General features: G+C 45.9%; 1 protein-coding gene across 2 annotated transcripts in view; it reads left to right on the top strand.

Annotated features, from left to right (window-relative positions):
* The window catches only part of ACOX3 (acyl-CoA oxidase 3, pristanoyl), a 409,344-nt gene that overhangs the window by 106,285 nt on the left and 280,641 nt on the right, over positions 1-22,418 (top strand). For both annotated transcript variants that reach the window (XM_085642483.1, XM_085642482.1), the window contains 3 exons: positions 12,141-12,215; positions 15,751-15,840; positions 21,168-21,311. In XM_085642483.1, the coding sequence (XP_085498609.1) occupies positions 12,141-12,215; positions 15,751-15,840; positions 21,168-21,311 (309 nt within the window). The remainder of the gene's footprint in view (positions 1-12,140; positions 12,216-15,750; positions 15,841-21,167; positions 21,312-22,418) is intronic.

Genomic DNA, 22,418 nt, shown 5'->3' with positions numbered 1-22,418 from the left:
ACTGTTTCCTACTGGCTGCCACTGTTGTCAACAACCAGGATTACAATTGTAATACATATATCTATGTATATCTCAATACTATGTTAATACTTTATTAGTGTTAATGCTTTACTGTATGTGGAATGCTTAACTTTTACGTGCTTCACTTTTACCTACCTGGTTATTGTTCGACTTGGTTCCATGTTCTGGAATGTGGCTCCTCAGTGTGTTCCACTCAACTATCCTTTGGAAGTTTTCCGTTGGACATCACTTGAGGCGGCTTCCATTTTTACTACAAGAATATACCACTTGTTGCTTCAAATTTGAGGTGTGTGGTTCTTCTTGACTTTTGAAGACAAAGGAAATCCTTGTCAAAGTCCACCAGTTTTTTGACTCCGCCTGTTTTTGCGAACCTGCACTTGTCCCGCTTTGCTGCTCTCTCCAAATTGGTAGTTGTGAATGCTCTGGTTGGCCTCACTACTTCATACCAGGGAGTTGCGATCTGCTGTTCAGCTGAGGACACCTTTTAAGGTATATTTAGGAGGTTTAAGAAACATGCGCTGGTTGTGCCATGTGTGGTGCTGACATGCGTGGGAACCGTGCCTGCAGTGCACATTGTTGGAGTTGCTGGGTTGCTGAGGCCATACTGGCTGGTCCGTTTTATGGCATCTTGTGCTGTGTAACCACACTGAATTGGCAGATGCCATTGCATGCTCTGAGTTATCGTGCTACCGACGCATTACGCAGAATCGGTCAGCCATTTTAAATTGGGGTTATGATAGTGAGCCCCATTGCCTGCAATAACACATGTAACGCTTGTACAATGTAGCTCCCATATTGGTTCTGCCATTCTTCTGAGTTTGGCCTGCACTGATGGTGACAGGCACTAAAATCTTCATCGCTCGGGTGCTTCTTTCTTCTCATGCTGTGTAACGTCTGTGGAAGGTACTACTTTAGTTTGTGGCAACTTCAACCTTTGATTTGTTTTTTATTTCTGCACTGCATCAAGGAAGCCATTGATACTGCTATATTTATTAAAGCGTTTCCTAATTCTTTATGGCTTTTAAATAGTACTTAATACAAGTTCCACCTTATCTACAATGACCAAGTAAGCCTCCCATGAAGTGGAAGTTTTGGTTACGTTGTTTTTTAAACTACCTGGTAACATTTTATGCCACGAAGCTTGAGCTAGTCAGGAACGTGGCTTCATATCCAGTCATTTGGGTCAGGAAGAGCAACATGTTTTTGACAACCTTCCTGAATTGGATACTCCTCCAGATCAGTTTGGGTGTTGGGATGAGTATACAGAAGCTGCCGCAAGATTTATCAAAACATTCTTGGAAGAGCCTAGTGTGGTATTAGAAAGATTTAGCTTCTTCAAGCAGATACAAGTAGTAGATGAAAGTGTGGTAGAGTTTGTTTCAGCTCTGAATTTGTTAACCTCGGCTTGCAATTTGGGATCTGCTTTAGAAGTCTATATAAGAGATCAATTTGTCTACAGTTGTTTTTAAAAACAAATGTAGGATCATTTCTTGAGTTGTAGAGATCCTACTCTGCTGGAAGTGGTGGATATCACAAAAGGAATAGAATGTTCTTTAATTTCAAGCATAAACATACTGTACAGCAAAATATGTTTGTTAAGGTTTCATCAGATGTTGAAACTGTGGGGATGATCTCTGTAAAAAATGAGAAATTTGGCTACATGCAAACAAAATCAACCTGCTTGCAATCGATGTGGATCTAAAGCACATTTGGAAAATTGTGATCGTAAAGTACAGACTTGTTACAAACTACGTGTTTTAGACGCACAGTACATTCTTGCATTCTTAAACATGCATGAAACTGGTACTCGTGTAAAGTGCTCCAGTACCTCTGAAACGAGTGTGCACCAGTGCTTTAAATGGGCCGGTACTCACCGGTACTGAGTACCGGCACTTCCAATTTTTTTTGCCGTCAGTACCGGCACTTCTCTGTAGCCAGGGAGAGTCCCGGTACCCTGATCCACAGCACAGCAGGCGCAGGTTAGGTTTCTCCTCCAGTGCAGGGCAGATGCCGCTCTCCTTCAGAGGAGCTTGTAATGAACCAAGCCTTTTGCAGAGTTGCAGCGCCCATTTGAATGTCCCTAAGCTGCAGGGGTTTGAAAGGGCTTGTGTCATGCTGTGATTAACAGGACAGGATCTCCTGCACTGTCAATCAGGCGTGCAGCGACCATTCCGGTGAAAGTGCCATCATGGCTTTCATTATGTGTAATAAGTTAATCTGTTTTATTGACATAAACGCATTTCTCGTGTGCTTTAATATGTGCTGCAACTAGTACAACAGTCATTATGTATGATCATATCTTGCCCTTTCCCCGCCCACTTCCCACACCTCTATTTTATTGAGTACCTGCACTTATTTTTTCCCATTTAAAGCACTGGTGTGCACTATATAAAACTGCAAAAAAAATATGGGCTGCTGAACTGCCCATTGCTAATGCTGGGATGACAGGCGCAGCCCCCCACATGAATTCCACCAAATGTTTTCCTTCAACGCAAATCTGCTGTACCTCGAGGTTGTCGCTGTGCTGCTTGTGACCTATGAGTTGTTGGTAAAGATCCATCCCCTGCTGCTGCAATGTACAGCAACACTGTTGTGCTAAGAAAGACAAACCATCAGGGGTTTCAAGATGGGGGCTTTGAGGTCAGGCTCATCACAGCACCACAGTGTCAGAGGAAGGTAGTACGGATCAGAATGGAAATGTAAAACCACACTGTTCTTTTTAGGTCTCGCCTGAGCCAGCGCGCATGCGCTGCTGCGAGACTTTTTGTAAGGGGGCTTCAAAATCTGACCACACGCTCGTGTGTGTGGTTTGCTTTTGGTCAGAGGCTATTGGGCTTTGCATGCGTTTTCTAAGAAAGACAGCACGCAATTGGGCAAAGGCGGGTGCATGTCCTGCCTTTGCTCCGCCCACGGCCTATTGCTTGCGGTTACCCGCACAGGCACCATCTGTTTTGAATTATCATGCCCAGACGCGTGCGCGATAATTCAAAATAGATGTCTCGCTGTGGCGCGCCGCGCACCACTCGGGTGCTTCTTGTAGTTGTTGTTGCGTCTCAGCTCATCCCCTGTCTGTCTGTCTTGGTCCCTCTCTCTTTAGTATGTCTCCTCCCTTTATATTAATGTGCCCTTCTCTCTCCTCCTGCCCGCTCATTCCCCAGCCCTCTCTCTTCACCTGCCTCCCGGTCCTGACTCTCTCAAACCTCTCCTCGGTGTCTCAGCCTGTCTTCCACGCTCCTGCTTCAGGGCTGGTCCGTTTTCCTATTCTCTGTAACTTTCCTTTCTCCGTCTGTGCGCCGACCCCCGGCCCCACCTCTCTCTTGCCCACCCGTGTGCTCTGGGTCTCCTCTCCCCCTCAGGGACCGCTCGGTGCGCGGCTTCTGCTGCACACACGCTCTGCCTTGTCTTACCTTTCACTCCCCGTGCCACCAACAGCTATTATTGCCCTGCTCTCTCCGGTGTCTTCTGCCTGCTTCCCATCATACACATTCTCTCTCTTTCTCTCCAAACTCCTGTCTCCCCTCATTTCCCCGCCCTGTACCCATCCCCCCGGCGGCGGGTGCAGCTCACCTGTCTCGGCGGCTCATGTTCTGCCCTGCGCAAGGGCTTGGTCGCCCCACTCACTGCTGCCGCTCCTGCCTGCCTTTGCCGCCTCCTGCCTGCAGATTCCTTCGCTCGCTGCCCGCTGCTCCTGGGAATTTCCCGCTGCCCGCTGCTTCTTGGAATTTCCCGCCGCTGCCTCCCTGCGGCCCCGCCCCCCTGTGATTCCATTCGCCCCCGCTCCCCAGCTGCTCCTCCCTCCCGGCTCCTTACTTATGACGCCCCCAGAGCGACCGCGCAGCGGACTCGCGAAGCGGGAGCGCCGATTGAGCGCCAAAGGTAAGCCCGTCTGCGCCCGTCCGGTCCTGGACCGCGCCTAGCGCCAGACCCCCTGGTCCTCGCCCTCGCCAGCACACCCTGCACATCTACAACGCCAAAACCCTCCACGCACTCAACGCCGGCCGAAACACCGCCTGCTACCGAGCCACCCCGAGACGCACCCACGGACCCTTCACCTGCCTGACCTGCCGCTTCACCGGCCTCCGACCCAACACCGCACCTGCTAAACTGAGCCCCAGCAACAAACACCTGATGTGCATCCTGCTCAACACCCGCTCCGTTCACAGGCATGCCGTCGAACTCTGGAACCTCCTTGACTCGACAGCATCAGACATCGCCTTCCTGACGGAAACCTGGATGAACGCCTCCTCAGCGCCCGACGTCGCCATCGCCGTCCCAGAAGGCTACAAAATCACCAGGAAGGACCGCGTCAACCAGACAGGAGGAGGCATCGCCATCATCCACAAGAACACCATCCGCATCACGACCAACTCTGATGACACCTTCACCTCCGCCCAACACCTCCACTTCCAGATACACACCGACCCCAAGACCACGCTCAGAGGCACCCTCGTCTACAGACCACCGGGACCACGCACACAGTTCAGCGAAGACATCACAGACTTCGTCAGCCCGCACGCCATCAATTCCACCGACTACATCCTCCTGGGGGACCTCAACTTCCACCTGGAGGACAACAAGGACCGCAACACCACTGCTCTGCTGGACAACCTGGAAAACCTCAGACTCAAGCAACTGGTAACCACCCCCACCCACTACGCCGGTCACACGCTTGACCCAGTCTTCTCATCCAGCAAATACGTCACCTTCAGCCACTCCACCAATCTCCAGTGGACTGACCACTGCGTCCACTTCAGCTTCAGTAAAACGACGACCCACCACCACCCTCAACAAGCCCCCCGCAGGAGCTGGAACAAGATCACCGGCGACCAGCTCACCTCCTTCCTCAGCCAAAACCCCCCCACCAGCTCAACGGACCCCAACGAAGCCGCCAACAACCTCACACAGTGGATCACCAACTGCGCAGACGCCCTCGCACCACTGAAAAAGAACCCCCCCAGCAGACGCGGCAGCAAGAAAGCCTCCTGGTTCACCGACGAGCTCATCACCTCCAAGAAGAACTGCCGCTCCCTGGAGAACACCTGGCGCACCAACCAGACCACAGACAACATGACGGCCCTCAAACACGCCACCCGCAAACACCACCAACTGATCCGCGCCACAAAGAAGACAGCCTTCAAGGAACGACTGGACAACAACACCCACAGCAGCAAGGAACTCTTCAGCATCGTCAAAGAGCTCTCCAACCCCGACGCCGGAAACAATGACATCACTCCCTCGCAAGACCTCTGCGACTCCCTCGCAGCCTTCTTCCACGACAAGATCGCCAACATTAACAACAGCTTCGGCCCACCAACCACGAACCCCACCACCGAACCGATGCCCCCCACCGCCACCCTCCGCACCTGGACCCCAGTCAGCACCGAAGACACAACACGCACAATGAACACCATCCACTCCGGATCCCCTACGGACCCCTGCCCACACCACATCTTCAACACGGCCGACCACATCATCGCACCCCACCTCCGCGACATCATCAACGCCTCCTTCAACACCGCCACCTTCCCGGAGTGCTGGAAACACGCCGAGATCAGTGCCCTGCTGAAGAAACCAACTGCAGACCCCTCCGACCTCAAGAACTACCGCCCCATCTCGCTCCTCCCGTTTCCTGCCAAAGTCATCGAGAAGACCGTCAACAGACAGCTAGCCGCCTTCCTCGAGACCAACGGATCCCTCGACCACTCGCAATCCGGCTTCCGAGCCAACCACAGCACGGAGACCGCCCTCATCGCAGCCACAGACGACATCAGATCCCTAATGGACAACAGGGAAACTGCGGCCCTCATCCTCCTGGACCTCTCTGCAGCGTTCGACACTGTCTGCCACCGCACCCTGGTTCAGCGCCTGAACAACACCGGCATCCAGGAGAAGGCCCTGGAGTGGATCACCTCATTCCTCGCCGGAAGAACCCAGAGAGTCCGCCTCCCCCCGTTCTGGTCAGCGGCCACCGAAGTCATCTGTGGCGTTCCACAAGGGTCATCGCTCAGCCCCACCCTCTTCAACGTCTACATGAGCCCCCTCGCAACCATCGCACGTCAACACAACCTCAAGATCATCACCTACGCCGACGACACCCAGCTGATCCTCTCCCTCACCAGCGACCCGGACGCCGCCAGAGCCAGCCTACACGAAGGGATGAAAGACGTCGCCGAATGGATGCAGAACAGCCGCCTGAAACTGAACTCAGACAAGACGGAGGTCCTCATCCTTGGATCATCACCCTCCGCCTGGGATGACTCCTGGTGGCCCCCCGCCCTGGCAGCCACCCCCAAGCGAACGGACCACGCACGCAACCTAGGCTTCATCCTGGACTCCTCCCTCTCGATGACCAGACAAGTCAACGCCGTCTCGTCTTCATGCTTCAACACCCTGCGCATGCTTCGAAAGATCTTCCGGTGGATCCCCACCGAGACCAGGAAGACGGTCACCCAGGCCCTCGTCACCAGTCGGCTGGACTACGGGAACGCCCTCTACGCCGGCACCGCCGCCAAACTCCAGAAGAAACTCCAACGGATCCAGAACGCCTCAGCACGACTCATCCTGGACATCCCCCGACACAGCCACATCTCCGGACACCTGAGAGACCTGCACTGGCTCCCCATCAACAAAAGAATCACGTTCCGACTCCTCACCCACGCACACAAGGCCCTCCACGACCTGGGCCCCAAGTTCCTTAACAGCCGCCTGACCTTCCACAAGCCCACCCGCCAGCTCCGCTCCGCCAGCCTCGCTCTCGCCACCGTCCCCCGCATCCGCAGAGCCACCGCCGGAGGAAGATCCTTCTTCTACCTGGCAGCCAAGACATGGAACTCGCTCCCCATCCACCTCCGGACAACGCAAGACCATCTCGCCTTCAGGAAGCAACTCAAGACCTGGCTGTTCGAGCAGTAGCGTTCCCTCACCCCCCAGCGCCTTGAGACCCTCCGGGTGAGCAGTGCGCTATACAAATGCCTATGATTGATTGATTGATTGCGCGCAGGGCTCTGGCTCCCTCCTCGCCTGGCCCATGCCGCCCGCGGGATGCCGGTGTCCGCTCCTGATGGTCTGTGCGGTAGGCACTGCGGGCAGGTGCCTCGCCCCCGTGGCCCGAGGCTGGTGGGTTCTGAAGTGGCAGCGCGCTCACCGAGGTGGTATATCCTAAAGACAAGCGCCCTGAGCACGCCTTGCAGGCGAATACTGGTGGGTACTGAAGGTCAATGCCGTAATAGAGGTGGGCTGTTGATGGTAGTTGGGTCTTCAAAAAGGTGACCTTCCCATGTCTTGAAGGCAGGTGTCCTGTGCCAGCCCGTCCTTGATCTTGGTGCTCTGGGCTGCTGGGTCCTGGATGGTGGTGCCCTATGCTGCGAGGTCCTGGAGGAGGGAGATCTGGTTGGTGCAGAAGGCAGGTTCCTTTCTACGCGTGAGCGCTGCAGAAAGGTTTCCTGCACAGGTCCTATCCCGTCTTGCCTGAGCTCCACGGGCTGCTCTCCTCTGCCCCTGCCTGGTGCAGCCACTTGCCCCCGGCCGGTACTGGCAGGCTGCTCCCGTCCCCCCAGAGCCTGTCTGCCTATCTGTACATATATGGGATTACCATATGTGTGTGTGCACGCATGTCATTACATAACTCATTTTATCTAAATCACTCTGTGTGTATGAATGTATATGCACAGATGAATGATGTATATTTTATATATGAAGGATAAGCCTGTGTATGTTTGCCATTGCATAACTGATGTAATCTATTTCAACCAGTGTACGTGCACATATATAGATGTATACACACAAGCTGTACTTTCAGTGAGCGAGAGTTCAGACTGTAGACTCACAGATCGGAGCATAGTGCACTCTTTTCGAGGGACAGGATTCAGGAGCAGAGCAGGCCATCCTAGAGGGGAGGCCACGTCAGAACAGACTAACGCTTTAGTACTGTGGGCAGGTGGTGCCACTAGCAAATTATGGGAAAAAGTGATGGGTGAAATGCCTGAGTTAATCTCAGCGTGGTTCTCCTTCAGGTGCATTCTAGTCCATCTTATGTGTTTTGCCCACCATGCCACTGTAGTCTTTTTTTTGCTACATAGCTAAACACTTATAAGGTGCCAAAGGCGAGACCTATTGGCTATGCCAATGCTTGTTTTGTAAAAAAGAACCACACTCAGACAACAGCAATGAAAGGCTTCGGCAACGTAGCCCAAGTTATAAATAAGCAAAACTTGTGTCAAGAGAAAGACACAGCGCCTTAAACTCGCCATAATTAGATTTTAAAAAATGTTCCGAAAAGCAAAACATGTTCTGATAATTATGAAATACTGAGAAGATGAAGCTCTACAGAATGCACGAATGTTAAACCATGGCACACGTTTCATTACTGCTGAAAAAGCCAAGAAAGGTTGTGGAAAAGGCACAGGGATAGCGAAGATATTTTTTTGTTTATTGGTCCAGTTCCAAATTAAGAAACTCAAAAATATTTCAACAAAAATAACAGTATCCAGGGAGTAAAACAGCAGATGACCAGGCAGATGTAGATAAACACAAATAAACATGTTGTCCCCCCCCCCACCCCCCGGGGAAACCACGTCTGACATTTGAGCTTAGGAGCTTAGTCTCCCCCTGAACAGCAAATACAAGGAGTGAAAACACAGAGTGCTCTCACGTGAACTGCTCTTAAACAAGTTAAGATAAAGTTCCTTTTGCAGTTGCTATAATGGGACAAGTTCAATTATACGTGTAACAGGGGCCGTCCTCATGGGAGGTTAAAAAAGTTCAAAAGAAGGGAGTATTAAGCATATTCATCAAACAAAAGTAGATATTTATGAAGGACAGTAAAACGAGAAGAGCATTGCTTCATGCCCATATCTAGATACCATTACAAGGAACGGGGTAACCCAATCTGGTCAAGGACCTGGGTAATGTACGTTACAAAAAACAACGGTCCTAGACCTATACTTAGAATGAATTAATCAAAACACTTTGTTTCTTGTATGATTCAATTAACCATATCATTAAATGAGGTAAACAACATAAAAAAGCAGAAAACGACCTTGAAAAGAAATCACCATATATTTATTCAATAATATTTTGGATGAAAGCCATATATATTAATCTCATGAATCAATCAAAAGAGGTTGCACCAGAGGAAGGTGTGCAGTGAAAAAGAGGGGGCTCAAGTGTAAAGAGATAAAGAAGAAGAATACTTCAACACATTATCAAGAATTTAATATGTCAAGGCAGGGTAGAGCGGTTACAAGTCACCGTCCTAGATAGTCTGTCCCAATGGCATTCATGTAAACTTGACTTTTGTTTCATAACAGAAATCCATTCCGGAGTAGCACATTAAGGAGGGTATTTAGGGTACAGACTAAATACAAATGGGGCGTCGACGTTTCGATCCGACTTTCGACCATAAGGGAAATTAGACAGCCTCGGTCTTGCGGATCTTCATCAGGACTGGCCTGGGCAACCTAAAAGGCAAGTGGCGCCGATTAGCAGGTCGTTGCATTAAAAGGGTTAAAATCAATGAAAACGTGTACAGGGGCTCACCTATCAATTATGGGTGAGTAACGAAATCCACGGTTCATACATGGAGTCCAGTAGAATGAGTTCTATAATCCAAACTTGAAAGATAATGCAATGTAATCAATGTAAGATCATATTATTATGTAATTAATAAACTTCTGACTATTACAAGGGAACACATTTAATTAAATACCTTGACAGTCAATGTCCAAAGGTTAACCACCAGAGGCTTCAAAGGACGATTACAGCCAACTGTATAAAAAGAGAAGGAGCTAAGTTGTAGCCTCTATGCATGTAAATTGCTGTGATTTACATACGTGACTCAATGGAAAAACAAATAGGCCCATGGATTCACACTGCTAGAGTTAATCAAGTGAACCAACAATTATATTGGGAACGGGGCCAGATGGATAATAAAAGATTAAGTTAAAAGAAGGTATATCTCATAACGCTCGACACTGAGTGTTTACAGGGCTCAGAGGACGCCTGAACAGTAAGTGACTCTCTGACCCTTTGATCACAACTATGTTTTAGCCTTGTTCTAGACGCGGCCGTGACGCGTAGGACCTGCGTTTCAAACTCGCTTAGCTTGAGTATGCCGGCTCTCTGCATGACATGTAACCGACATACGTCTTTGCCGTCAGTATACCGTTTCTTATTGACCTTCAGGCGTCCTCTGAGCCCTGTAAACACTCAGTGTCGAGCGTTATGAGATATACCTTCTTTTAACTTAATCTTTTATTATCCATCTGGCCCCGTTCCCAATATAATTGTTGGTTCACTTGATTAACTCTAGCAGTGTGAATCCATGGGCCTATTTGTTTTTCCATTGAGTCACGTATGTAAATCACAGCAATTTACATGCATAGAGGCTACAACTTAGCTCCTTCTCTTTTTATACAGTTGGCTGTAATCGTCCTTTGAAGCCTCTGGTGGTTAACCTTTGGACATTGACTGTCAAGGTATTTAATTAAATGTGTTCCCTTGTAATAGTCAGAAGTTTATTAATTACATAATAATATGATCTTACATTGATTACATTGCATTATCTTTCAAGTTTGGATTATAGAACTCATTCTACTGGACTCCATGTATGAACCGTGGATTTCGTTACTCACCCATAATTGATAGGTGAGCCCCTGTACACGTTTTCATTGATTTTAACCCTTTTAATGCAACGACCTGCTAATCGGCGCCACTTGCCTTTTAGGTTGCCCAGGCCAGTCCTGATGAAGATCCGCAAGACCGAGGCTGTCTAATTTCCCTTATGGTCGAAAGTCGGATCGAAACGTCGACGCCCCATTTGTATTTAGTCTGTACCCTAAATACCCTCCTTAATGTGCTACTCCGGAATGGATTTCTGTTATGAAACAAAAGTCAAGTTTACATGAATGCCATTGGGACAGACTATCTAGGACGGTGACTTGTAACCGCTCTACCCTGCCTTGACATATTAAATTCTTGATAATGTGTTGAAGTATTCTTCTTCTTTATCTCTTTACACTTGAGCACCCTCTTTTTCACTGCACACCTTCCTCTGGTGCAACCTCTTTTGATTGATTCATGTGATTAATATATATGGCTTTCATCCAAAATATTATTGAATAAATATATGGTGATTTCTTTTCAAGGTCGTTTTCTGCTTTTTTAGGTTGTTTACCTCATTTAATGATATGGTTAATTGAATCATACAAGAAACAAAGTGTTTTGATTAATTCATTCTAAGTATAGGTCTAGGACCGTTGTTTTTTGTAACATATCTAGATACACCATGTCCCGAAGAGTCAGGGTAAGCGCTGCCACGAAAGCCCTAAGAACGGGACTGGGGGCATTATGCTACGAGAAGTGTTGTCACAATGGCAAGCAAGTTGTACCTATTGGCACAAAAATAAAGACACGTTTCGCTCCTCACATAGAAGGCTTCTTGTTTCAGCTTTTTTTTTACAAAACATACCTCAGTGAAATGTATATAGTATCAACTATTTATACTGTGGAAATAGATTAGTTCATTTTCCATAAACACATTTTTCAGAAACATTAATCCATTTCATTTTCAATTCTCAAATAAATTGATCATTGTACTGTAAATATAAATCAGGCTTAATCAGGTTTAAAAAATATCAGTAAACCATTTGAGTAGCACCTTAGCTCTGCCATGTATCTCTGCAGCAAGCGCTGCAGGTTATATGCATTTACCCCTTGCTGTAGTTTACTATGGGTGAAAACCTGCATTTTCGGTCTTGGGTCAGTCTTCGGTGGTTCTCTATTACTGACCAATTCTTTCACTTCTACCACAATCATTTCTGTGGGCAAGGAGAGGGGCATAGTGTTAGGCAGGCTGAAACTCTAAGTTGCCCACAAGTCTCTCCTTGTAATCTCCCTGCAGAACTCTCCTCCGCACATTATCTCCTCCATCTATCTGTATGTGCTCCCTTACCTGATGTGATGTGGATGGATACCCCCAAGAGCTGAAGAAATGTTCTCTGTTTGAGTATTAGGGCGACTCCAACCAAAAAGCAAGTCTTGACTCCCTTTTAATAAAGTGTGACTTATGCCTGTATATATGATGTTCTGACGTTTATTAAGGATTTGCTTTACATTTTCAGGTTTTTGCTGGCGCTGTTCAGAACACTGGCTCAGAGAGGCACAGTAAATTTGTAGAGCAAACAAAAAATATGGAGGTATGAAATTATCAAATTTGTTTTTAAGCATATAAATTGGATTATTTACATGCCGTGCTGTCTCCTCAGAGGTGTCATTAAAAGGCTTCCTTACTGTTGAATGGACAGTTATTCTAAATGCATGACTTTTTATGGTTGGAAGGAGAAACCAAATCAGAAGCTCCAGACCAGCCACTCTAAAACGTTTACAATTGGCTGAAGAAAGCCATAGCAACTACTTTCAGCTTATTGCATATGCATATGGCTGCAAGAGAGCTTTATTCTGGGGTTGTGATCGATGTTCATTCTTCATCTACAAACATAAAGACCCTTATCATTCCCAGCCTAAGGTTGCATTTGTCCCATTTGATTGCCTCCTCTGCCACTGAAAGCAAAGCTGAGGAGAGCAAGGGCGGGAACTGCAGAAGAGTGGCATGGACCATGCTCTGGTCTTTCCTGCATGATCCAATGGGGAGGGCAGCACACCTGATTCCAGAGCAGTGACTGGGGGAGCCAGATTCTTGATTGTTACTAATAGTAATTCAAAGCACCTGAAGGATGTGGACAAGGAAGACCTGCAAGAAGTGTCCTTGAAGGTCCATAACTTAACTGTTAAGCCATGTGTTTGGTCAGACCACTACTTAATACACTTCACATTAAGCGGTGTATCTCTAGCTAAACCCTTCACCGGCCCAAAAATATTGACCAGGAATTGGAACCGGATCTGCTTGCCAAAATTCCTTAACACCCTGAAATCCACGCTTCTGCCTAGAACAAATAATGTTGACGAGTTGGAGACAGCTATCACCAACTCACAATTAAGAGCAAGTGAGATTTATGTCTCTCTACAAAGGAAAGAGAGAGGTATGAGGCGGCACAAGGCCTCTAAATGGTTTACCGTAGAGTTAAAATCAGTAAAACCTAAAACCCGCCAGGCGTAACGGAAATGGGGGAGAAGCTATTCTCCTGCAGAAGGGAAATCTATGAAATAGCTCTAACTTACAAAGCTGCCATCTTGGAGGCGAAAAAAGCCTTCTATATGAACTGTGTTCTTAGTTCTGAAAATAAATCCAAAGACATCTTTAAGATAGTTAAAGAACTTTCCAATCCCGACCGCTTCACACTGGCCATCACTCCTTCCCACGTCTTATGTGACAATCTGAATGCTTTCTTCATGGACAAAATTAAGGCTATACAGAACTCCATCTCTCCTAGCTCACAGGATTGGAAATCACATCAGCAATTTACAAATTTGGCAATACTCTCTAGCTTTCAGAACATTAACCCCTGTCCTTCTAAGATACAAAAGATATTCTTGCACAATTCCCAGATACCTTTCTCTCCCTGCTCAACCTCTCCCTGGAGCAAGGTGTGGTCGCACGTGCTTTCAAAGAGGCAGTGCTACTCCCGCTTCAAAAGAAAGCTGAGTGGATCCTAATGAACTGAGTAATTATAGCCTCATATCGCTCCTGCCATATCCTGCAAAAGTGCTTGAAACACATGTAGCAAAACTCCTTTGCAAATTCATCGAAGAGACTAAATTCTTGGAATCTCATCAGGCAGGTTTCAGACCGTCACACTCGACTGAATCAGTTATCCTAAGAGTAGTGGATGAACTGAAGGAGGGAGCAGACAAGGGAAGCACACAGCCATTGGTCCTGCTCGACCTGTCGGCTGCGTTCGATACCGTGGATCACACCCTACTAGCGGATAGAATGGCAGCGGCAGGCCTGAGAGTCACGTCCTGGATTGGATGATTTGTGGGACCTCACCCAGTCCGTTAGGCTCGCACCCTTTAATTCAGCCAGGGTCAATACCACCTGCGGCGTACCTCAAGGCTCGTCCCTTTCCCCCACCTCTTCAACCTTTATACCTTCCCCGGATCCACTCCCTCCAAAGCAGGAGGGTAAAGGTAAATAATTATGCAGATGATATGCAGCTGATATTCCCGATAGACGAGACGGAGGACTCTTAAGGACTTCTTCCGAAATACCATGCTTTTCACAACCAAATCAAATTAAACTCTGACAAAACAGAGATAGTCATTTCAAATAACAGACTCCACCATTGGATGCCAGGACACTGGCCAGCTGGATTAGGTACTCCACTTATCCCTAAGAATTCTGTTAAAAGTCTGGGCATCAAATTCGACGCCAACTTATCCATGCACGAACAGATTTGCCTGGTCACTTCCTCGTGCGTTTATCATCTAAGGACTTTCAAGAAAATCAGGAGATTTTTTACTAGGGCAGCAAGTATGGTGATCATACTGGCCTTGATTATGTCCAGGCTGGATTATGCCAATGTTATCTATTTGGGTCTTCCGGCCAATCAAACCCACAGACTGCAGTTGATTCAGAACCGAGCGGCCAGATTAATTTTCCAGCAACCGAGACACTGCCATACTAAGCCACTGATGAAGCAGCTTCACTGGCTTCCTGTGACTAAGCAGTCTATGTTTAGGACAGGCTGCATGATTTTCAACGTGCTCCACGAGAGGGGCCCTAAATTTATTTCCACAAAGATTTTACCGTACCTCCCCAAACGGAATCTCAGATCAGCTTCAATGAATATGCTGATAACCCCTAGATTCAAGCGCAAGAGAATGGGTGGTTCACGTTTCTCTATACTCGGCCCAATACTCTAGAATTCCCTACCGATTGATATCAGAGTAACGTCGGACTACATTGATTTCAGGAAAAAACTGTTCACCCAAGCCTACTGTTAGAGTATACTTCAGGACAGCTTCCAGCCTCCGTTAGCGCCAAGAGACCTTTCGGAGAACATGCGCTTAATAAATCCCCCAAACATAAACAAAGTGAAATAGTAGTCTTGAAGGTGAAAATAGTGTTGCATGTGTGTTCCCTATGCAACATATTGGATTATTAATTTGGAGGATGGTCTCACCAAGTAATGTACTTATTATGTAAAAGCCGTCCTCAAAGAGGAAACCTTGGCTCACCCCTGGTAGGCCATAGATCAAGAGTCGGGTCTACCCCGTATGTAAGCAAACCAAACACCAAAAAGGTCGAGAAACCACAAAGTAAAATACCCAAACCAAATTAGTGAAGAGTAGAAAATTTATTTAAGATTTTAAATATTAAGACAGGATAAACTCCTTACAGGAAGAGATCAGGCGGTGTACTTTCCCTGCTCTGCTCCTAGCAGTTCCAGGCCATTTGGGAAGTAGGCCTACCTAATCACACCCACTAGTCCCATGGCTCCCAACAAGCACTCAAGATTATGTGAATAAATTAAATTGTCATCATCTTCAAAAAATCTTTGTAGCTGTAAAATAAAGTTCCCATTGTTTGCTAAAACATTTAAAACATATGTCTGATTTGTTAAGCTATAGATAGTTATGTTTTGTTGTAGCTATGTATAGTTTTATTCAGTTTCAATACTTTTTTTCCTTATTCCAAACCATATTGTTATTCTTTAAACCTTTTTTCTAAAACTTTATTTCAAAACAAAAACTTTTAGCGTTTAAAATTTTGCATGGTGTTAACTATTGAGTGTGATGACTCAAATTTCATGGTATTGTTTGAATGTTTAGATCTTTGGATGTTTTGCTTTGACTGAGATCAGCCATGGAAGCAATACCAAGGCCATCAGGACAACTGCAAATTATGATGCTGCCACTAAGGTCAGTCTGTTTTCTATTTTGACTATTACTGTAGATAGTTGGTTGGAATATTCTAAATAACCTCCAGTTTTGAAATCTTAGGAGAGTCCTAATGACTGTCGTAGGCCAGTGTTTGAATTGAAAACATCTAACCAGAGATGCTGTCCAACAAAATGTAATGTGCCACATCTATGTCGATTATTAAATTTTGCTAAGCTCAGTTAAGTGCTTTTATAGGCTATTGAATTTGAAAAGCACTTGGTGTGGGGTAATTTATGTTATTTGTTATAATGATAGTCTTAATAATGTATTCATTTTACTTATCCAGTTTAATAAGTGCTATTTACCAGGGCTACACCAACCTTAGTAACAGTGTAAAAGGTGTGTATGCTGCCCATTTCTGAGTACTGTACTGCCACTGGAGCATCATTCGCGGGAAGAGCTGCTGCAGTCGGCAGCTGCTGGGCACCATGAGTTCCAGAATTCCAGCTGGAAGCCGCACCTGCAACCAATTCAGTGATACATAAGTGTGCCGCAGTGCCAACAATGGTGGATCCATTTACGGCCGTCTGCGGCCAAACAGGGCTGGGCTGGGCCTCCCCTCTTGGCCCTTTCCCTCGCCTGCTGCACCATAGAGGTAGGCCCCACATTTTGTATCCTGTGACTTATTAACCTATTTGCTAATCACGGGCAAGAAACCCCCCTTACATCGGGTGATAAGGGAGCCGCCACGTCCCCCCTTATTAAGTCTTACCTATCTAGTGCTATGGGAGCGATCTTGATGGAGATTGAGTTGGTTGCAACTCACATTGATGATGTACAAAAGTTAATCAATGCCCCACCCAGCTCTATTTCAAGCCCCCCAACGGAGGGAAGTATTGTTTCATCAGGCACCGCTGCTGTGGTTCAGCAACATGCTACACCAGCACAAAACGCCCTTAATGTAAACCCTTGTATTGTGCATGCCGTTGTTAATGATATAACGATGCCTCCAAAGCACCCCCTTCAAAACGCAAATGATTCAACGGAAAGTCCAAGAAGGGAGAGGACAAGATCAGTAAGACAAACCCTAAATTTTCCCTGCTCCTTAGTGGATTGCATTCCATTCCATTACATCCTGGCCCCTGACCATTTTATCACCTTAGCTGTTCAAATCGTGTGTCAACACTTTTTCGACAGGAAATATTGTTCAATGACCTGCGTTCTTCCATTCTTTCACATTTGAAGTCTGTAACCAATAAAGTTCAAGCTTTGTAAGACATCCATGGAAAACACTCACAGGCACCCATCCTCCAGTCAGCACCAATTGGAACCATTTGCCATTCTGGCCTCTAGTATTTCAATGACAGTCAGTACCTCCACTCCATCGGTAGATGTCCACCTAATATCGGGCAGAAATCTTAAACTCTACCCAAGCTCGCATTTCACAGGACCCCATTCCAAACGAACTGCTTCAGCAAGTGAAATCTAGGGGCCTTGCATTAGTTGATTCCTGTAACCGGGTTCACCTACAATGACCTCCTAACTGCATTCCCTATGTCATCATCTAAACAGGTGTGCCTTCCGCATGCAACAACTAATCAGAAGATTGGTTTCCTCTCAAACGGAAAGCTGCACATTTGAGCATGTCTAAATCTGGGTGGGGCTTTGACCTGATGGATGACATTATTATGGTCTGCAGGGTTGGATGGATTGGAAATGTCCCAAAATCACTTCAAGGAGATTGACTAGTTATCAACTTTAGACTCCCATGGCTGAAAGCCCGAAACCAGTCCTAGGATCCTTGTTTCCAGTCCAGGAAGGACCTAGCCTGGCAGTTCAGGCTGGACTGTTCCCATTTGGCGCAGGGTGAAGGCTGATTTACATATTACTGGGTCCAAACTGGAATGGCATGGTGAGCAATAAAACTATGGATTTAGGCCCAGATCTCGGTACTGTGGTGAATGTATGGCATTATTCTGCATTCTGTCCATCAGTTGTTATTTTTGCATTTGTCACCCTGCTGCAATGCCTGAATTCTGTAACTCCTGATTATTCCAGCTTTACCCCTTGGTTTCTTCTACCCTCCTGTTGTATAGCTCCCACTAATCCATAGGATCTGCGCGTTTGTGGACATCATAAACTTTGGGTGAGGTGCCTAAACTGATTCCATGCACCCCGTAGTATGTGTTGACTTAGAGTTCAGCTAGCTCACAGTGCCAACATAAGCCCCCCTAACCCAAACAGGGAGAGAATGGTTTCTGCCAACCACTGAACATGACAACCCTGCCCCTTCAAGGATTGTGGTAACAGATCTAGAACCTTTTTGCTCACTCACTCGCACTCGTGCTCCCAGAGAATTATACATAACATACACAATAGGAAATTTTCAATAGAATTATTGAACCAACTTTATTCTTGTATAGAGTACAAGTGCTGCAATAATCAGTAGACAGAAGCATATGAATGTGATGACAAGCACCAGAATAGTAAATAGCAGGCATAGTCCCACCATGGTGCTAAAACAGTGTATATTTGCAGGCATATAAAACAAGGTAATAATCAGTCGTGCTCCTACTATGCAATCCCTACTCTATGTGTGTCTTGATTGTATGTAGTTGCATTACCAAGAATCCCCCCACTGGATAATCCAACCCCGTTACCTGGTGGTAAAGAATGTATGACCCCGACTTGGTCACAAACTGGACACCGCTCACAGAGATGTTAGGCAGCTGCTTGGCGAAGCCTTAGCATGCAAGGACCACTCAACGTCAGCTGAAGTGTCTCCTCTGCTAACCCCTGGAAATGCTTCTTCATTTACAATAAAAAGCATCCTTGTGATGTATATACAGATTAGTATTGTTATGGGTATGCAGATAGCCCTGTCTCCCATGGATGAACAGCATGCTTAAAGGCCTGTACTTCGTGTTCTAGGCATCATTATAATGTTGTGTGAAGCCATATATGTAAGCAAAGTACTCCAACATTCTCATGCACTCAAATATGTGCAAAAGGTCACAGTAAAAATATTATTGTGCAAAAAGAGGACAATGTAAGAAAAATGTGCATCGTTGCTACAAGGGCCTAACCCGGGCACAAAACACCCACTCCTTACACTAAATGTCAATCTAAATGCTATCTAAAAAACAGCAAGTCATATAAAACGATAAAGGCTGTAATATCTAAAACTCCTCTGAAATCACCTAAAAGCAATCTCTTAATAAAAAGGCCAGCGCATAGTTTTAAATACCAAGCACGCAGAAAGCCAAGTTGCCCAGAAGTAAAGAAATACAGAGAGAGGGCAAAAAACATCATTTTGTTTCAAAACAAGCCAAATAGTTCCCACCAAACGGAATAGCCAATTGTTCGTGTTTAGAGTGGCCGTCGCAACATCGCTGTTGCCAGCAACAGCAGACAATGTTCCTATAGTCGCACCTCGAAGCAGGTTTGTAGAGCAAAGGTGGTTCCATCCAGTTCCCACAGCAGCCGCCAAGGGAGGGACTACATCCTGTATGCGTTCCGCAGAGCGAATATCCAGTTTACTAGGAGCCAAGGCATCCCTGGATGGCTCGAAGAATGTGTTCAGAAGCAAAGGTGTACGCTGGGGACAACTATACCCATGGGCTTTTAAAGTATATCAGTACTTCAATGTCCAATAGTGCAATCAATTGCGATCCGAGGCAGAAAGTTGCGTAATATAGGTTGTACACAGTGAGACCACATGATAAGAAGAAAAGCTCATTCGGTTCTCAAAGCTGAGGTGTGCCATGCAATGTAGCATGCACTCATGGCATAGCAGCACATTCATTTGAGATGCATGTAGCATTTCCTAAATGCGACTGTGCATTTAGGAAATGCTAATTACCATCAACTTCAAGTTGATGGTAATTTGTGCATGCATGGAAAAATGCACAAAAAATGCATTTTTCAATGCGCTATGTAGCGCACACATGCCCAGGGCATGTGTGTGCTACACTTGTGCAAACTTACCTTTTTTTGGGGGGTTCTTCAGGGGGGCCTCAGGCCCCCAGGCACCCTTGGATTTGCATTCGCAATTTGCGATTACCAATTTGGTAATCACAAAGTGTGAATGCATTCCCATTCAATCCTATGGTCCTGTGGGCCCATAGGAATGAATGGGAATGCATTCCCTAATAGCGATTCACAATTTGCTAATCGCTATTAGGGAATGTTAAGTATTAGCAAAATTATTTGCGAACCCTTCATGCATAGGCATTTGCGATTACCAAATAGCAAATCCTTAACCCCTTCAGCGCTGCGCAGATTCCCCCGCGGTGCTGAAGGGTTCGAGCGCGGGCGGGGCCATGACGGAACGGTTCCGTCATGAGCACAGCTCAACCGATGCTCATGACGGAATCGTTCCGCCATGAGCATGGAAGGGGTTAAAGTTCGCTATTTGGTAATCGCAAATGGTTACCTAGATGCATGTGCCCCAATATGTTGGTGTATTAATCAATGCTTAAAGTGTGATATACATGAATCACAGTATAAAATAATCAAATTGCCTCCTTTCTTGGTCAGAGTTTCTGACCCCAAACATTACTTAGTTTGGGATAAAATGTTTCTGAGCTTGGAAAGCAGTTGGATTTTAAAACGAAATTTTCATCAAAGCATCTAATCCGGATTAATATAGACAGTGTGCTTTCCTCGTTCCCTCTAGTTTGTGATGATACTGTTCCCCATTAGGACTCTGTTGATGTATTCTTGGAGTGCAAATATTGTACCTTGAGTATTGGCTCATGATGATGTTTGTGTACACTGATTTGCTCAGGGAATGGCCATGAACCCGGGAAAATTGGCCCTACACCAGTGCGCAGCCTCACCCTGGCTTTGGCAGTGGTCCATCCTAGCTGGGTCATGGGGCACACATAATAGAAGGGCTTGGCAGAAGCAGTCTCAGGCCACACACAGAATATTGAGAATTGTAGTTAATTTGCAAATTAACTATGGCCTGCAGTTGTTTATCTGTTGGGTTATATTGGGCCTCTCAACCTGCTGCCACTTTGTATGTCTGTAAAATGCAGAAGCCGTCTGTCATTGTGTGGATTTGCATAATGGTAACTTCTAAATATGTAATTCAATTTAATGTCGAAATGATGAACGGGCCTAACTGGAATTTGAACTTGTGAACTGCAGATCACTCTGTGTTTCAGCTTTGGTGTTCAACTCGCTGAGTCATCCTGCCAGCTTTAAATCTGTAAACCAGATGTAGAAGCCTAACTAAGAATATACTTGTAGGTTAAACATCAGCATTGTGTCCCTTTTTCTGCTTACCTTTTCCTAGTGTACGAACTTGGAACATACAATTTGTGCATGCATGTAGAGAATAATTCCTTTACTTATTTCAGGAATTCATAATTAATTCCCCAGACTTTGAAGCTGCCAAGTTCTGGGTTGGTAACATGGGCAAGACTGCCACTCATGCTGTTGTGTACGCCCAGCTGTATACTCCAGATGGACAGTGTCATGGACTGCATTCCTTTGTAGTACAGGTAAAACAACAGACTGTTGTTGTTAAAATATTGTTTTACCATTCCTATTTAACATATTCTAGTATTGTTTATTAAAACTTTTCAGGAAGATCTGTTTCATAATGCACCATATGCAATACATTATGTCCAGTAATATCTGCTTCATATATTTATGGAAATATGATCAGTTGTTTAGAAGCAATGCAGCTGCTATTTTGCAATGTTGGAGATATGCCAAAAATCATTAAAAGTTGGCTGGCTGCCTGCCCATGTGGGTAAACATGGGAGACAAACTTTTAATAGTTTACCAAAACTTTATTATTGGTTTACTTTTCCAAGATGGCCAACACATTTGAAGATTTTCAACGTGCATCCTTGGAAAGCATTGACAACGTTTATCAAAAACATTAATCTCTTGACTGCTGGGGTTTTGCTTTCCACACACGGTATCCATGTCAAGTTTGCATCCTTTTTTCAACTTCCTAGGGATTTCAAAGGTACCCATAGTTTGTAGATTCTTCTGGAGGGAACTGAGAAATCAGCCACTATATAGCTAAATTGTGTTTTTGTGGGGAAAAATGGGAAAACGTGCTGTGCAAGAAGGAAAAGGTTTTTGTTTTGTACAAATGGCATCAACTAATGGTTTACTTTGCTGTGGTCCCCATCTTCCCAGCTTTCAAAAATCAGCAGAGTTCTATCAAAACATTTGTATTACCAGTTTGAGCATTTTTAGGTCTCGCCTTAGCAGCGCATGCGATGCATGCGCTGTCTCAGCGAGGCATAAAGTAATCTGTATGTTAGCTTAAACTTAATGTAATCTGTTTTTCCGCTTGCTATTGGCTTACTTGTGGTAGTGTTGTTGTTATCTGCCTTTCTGTTGGCTGTTGGTCATTTGCTAACTTCCGTGTAGTCCCGAGACAGCGGCACCTAACTACAGTTTTGTTCCGCTGCTTGCCGTTATCCATGCATGTAGGGACTACTTCCTTGTTTCGCCGTTCACTACTGCTTGTTTGTTTCAGCGTTCCAGTGATGTTTTATTTCGCTCCACTTTCCCCTAATGTTGGCTCTTCAGCAGCAGGATCTTTTTAATAAACTGCTTCCTCCCGCTGTCACTTTCGCGCAAGTCTC

The sequence above is a fragment of the Triturus cristatus genome, chromosome 2_2 (assembly GCF_964204655.1).
Source record: "Triturus cristatus chromosome 2_2, aTriCri1.1, whole genome shotgun sequence".
Classification (NCBI taxonomy): domain Eukaryota; kingdom Metazoa; phylum Chordata; class Amphibia; order Caudata; family Salamandridae; genus Triturus; species Triturus cristatus.
The sequence above is the reverse complement of the archived record's forward strand: the minus strand, read 5'-3'. Positions and strand labels throughout refer to the sequence as shown.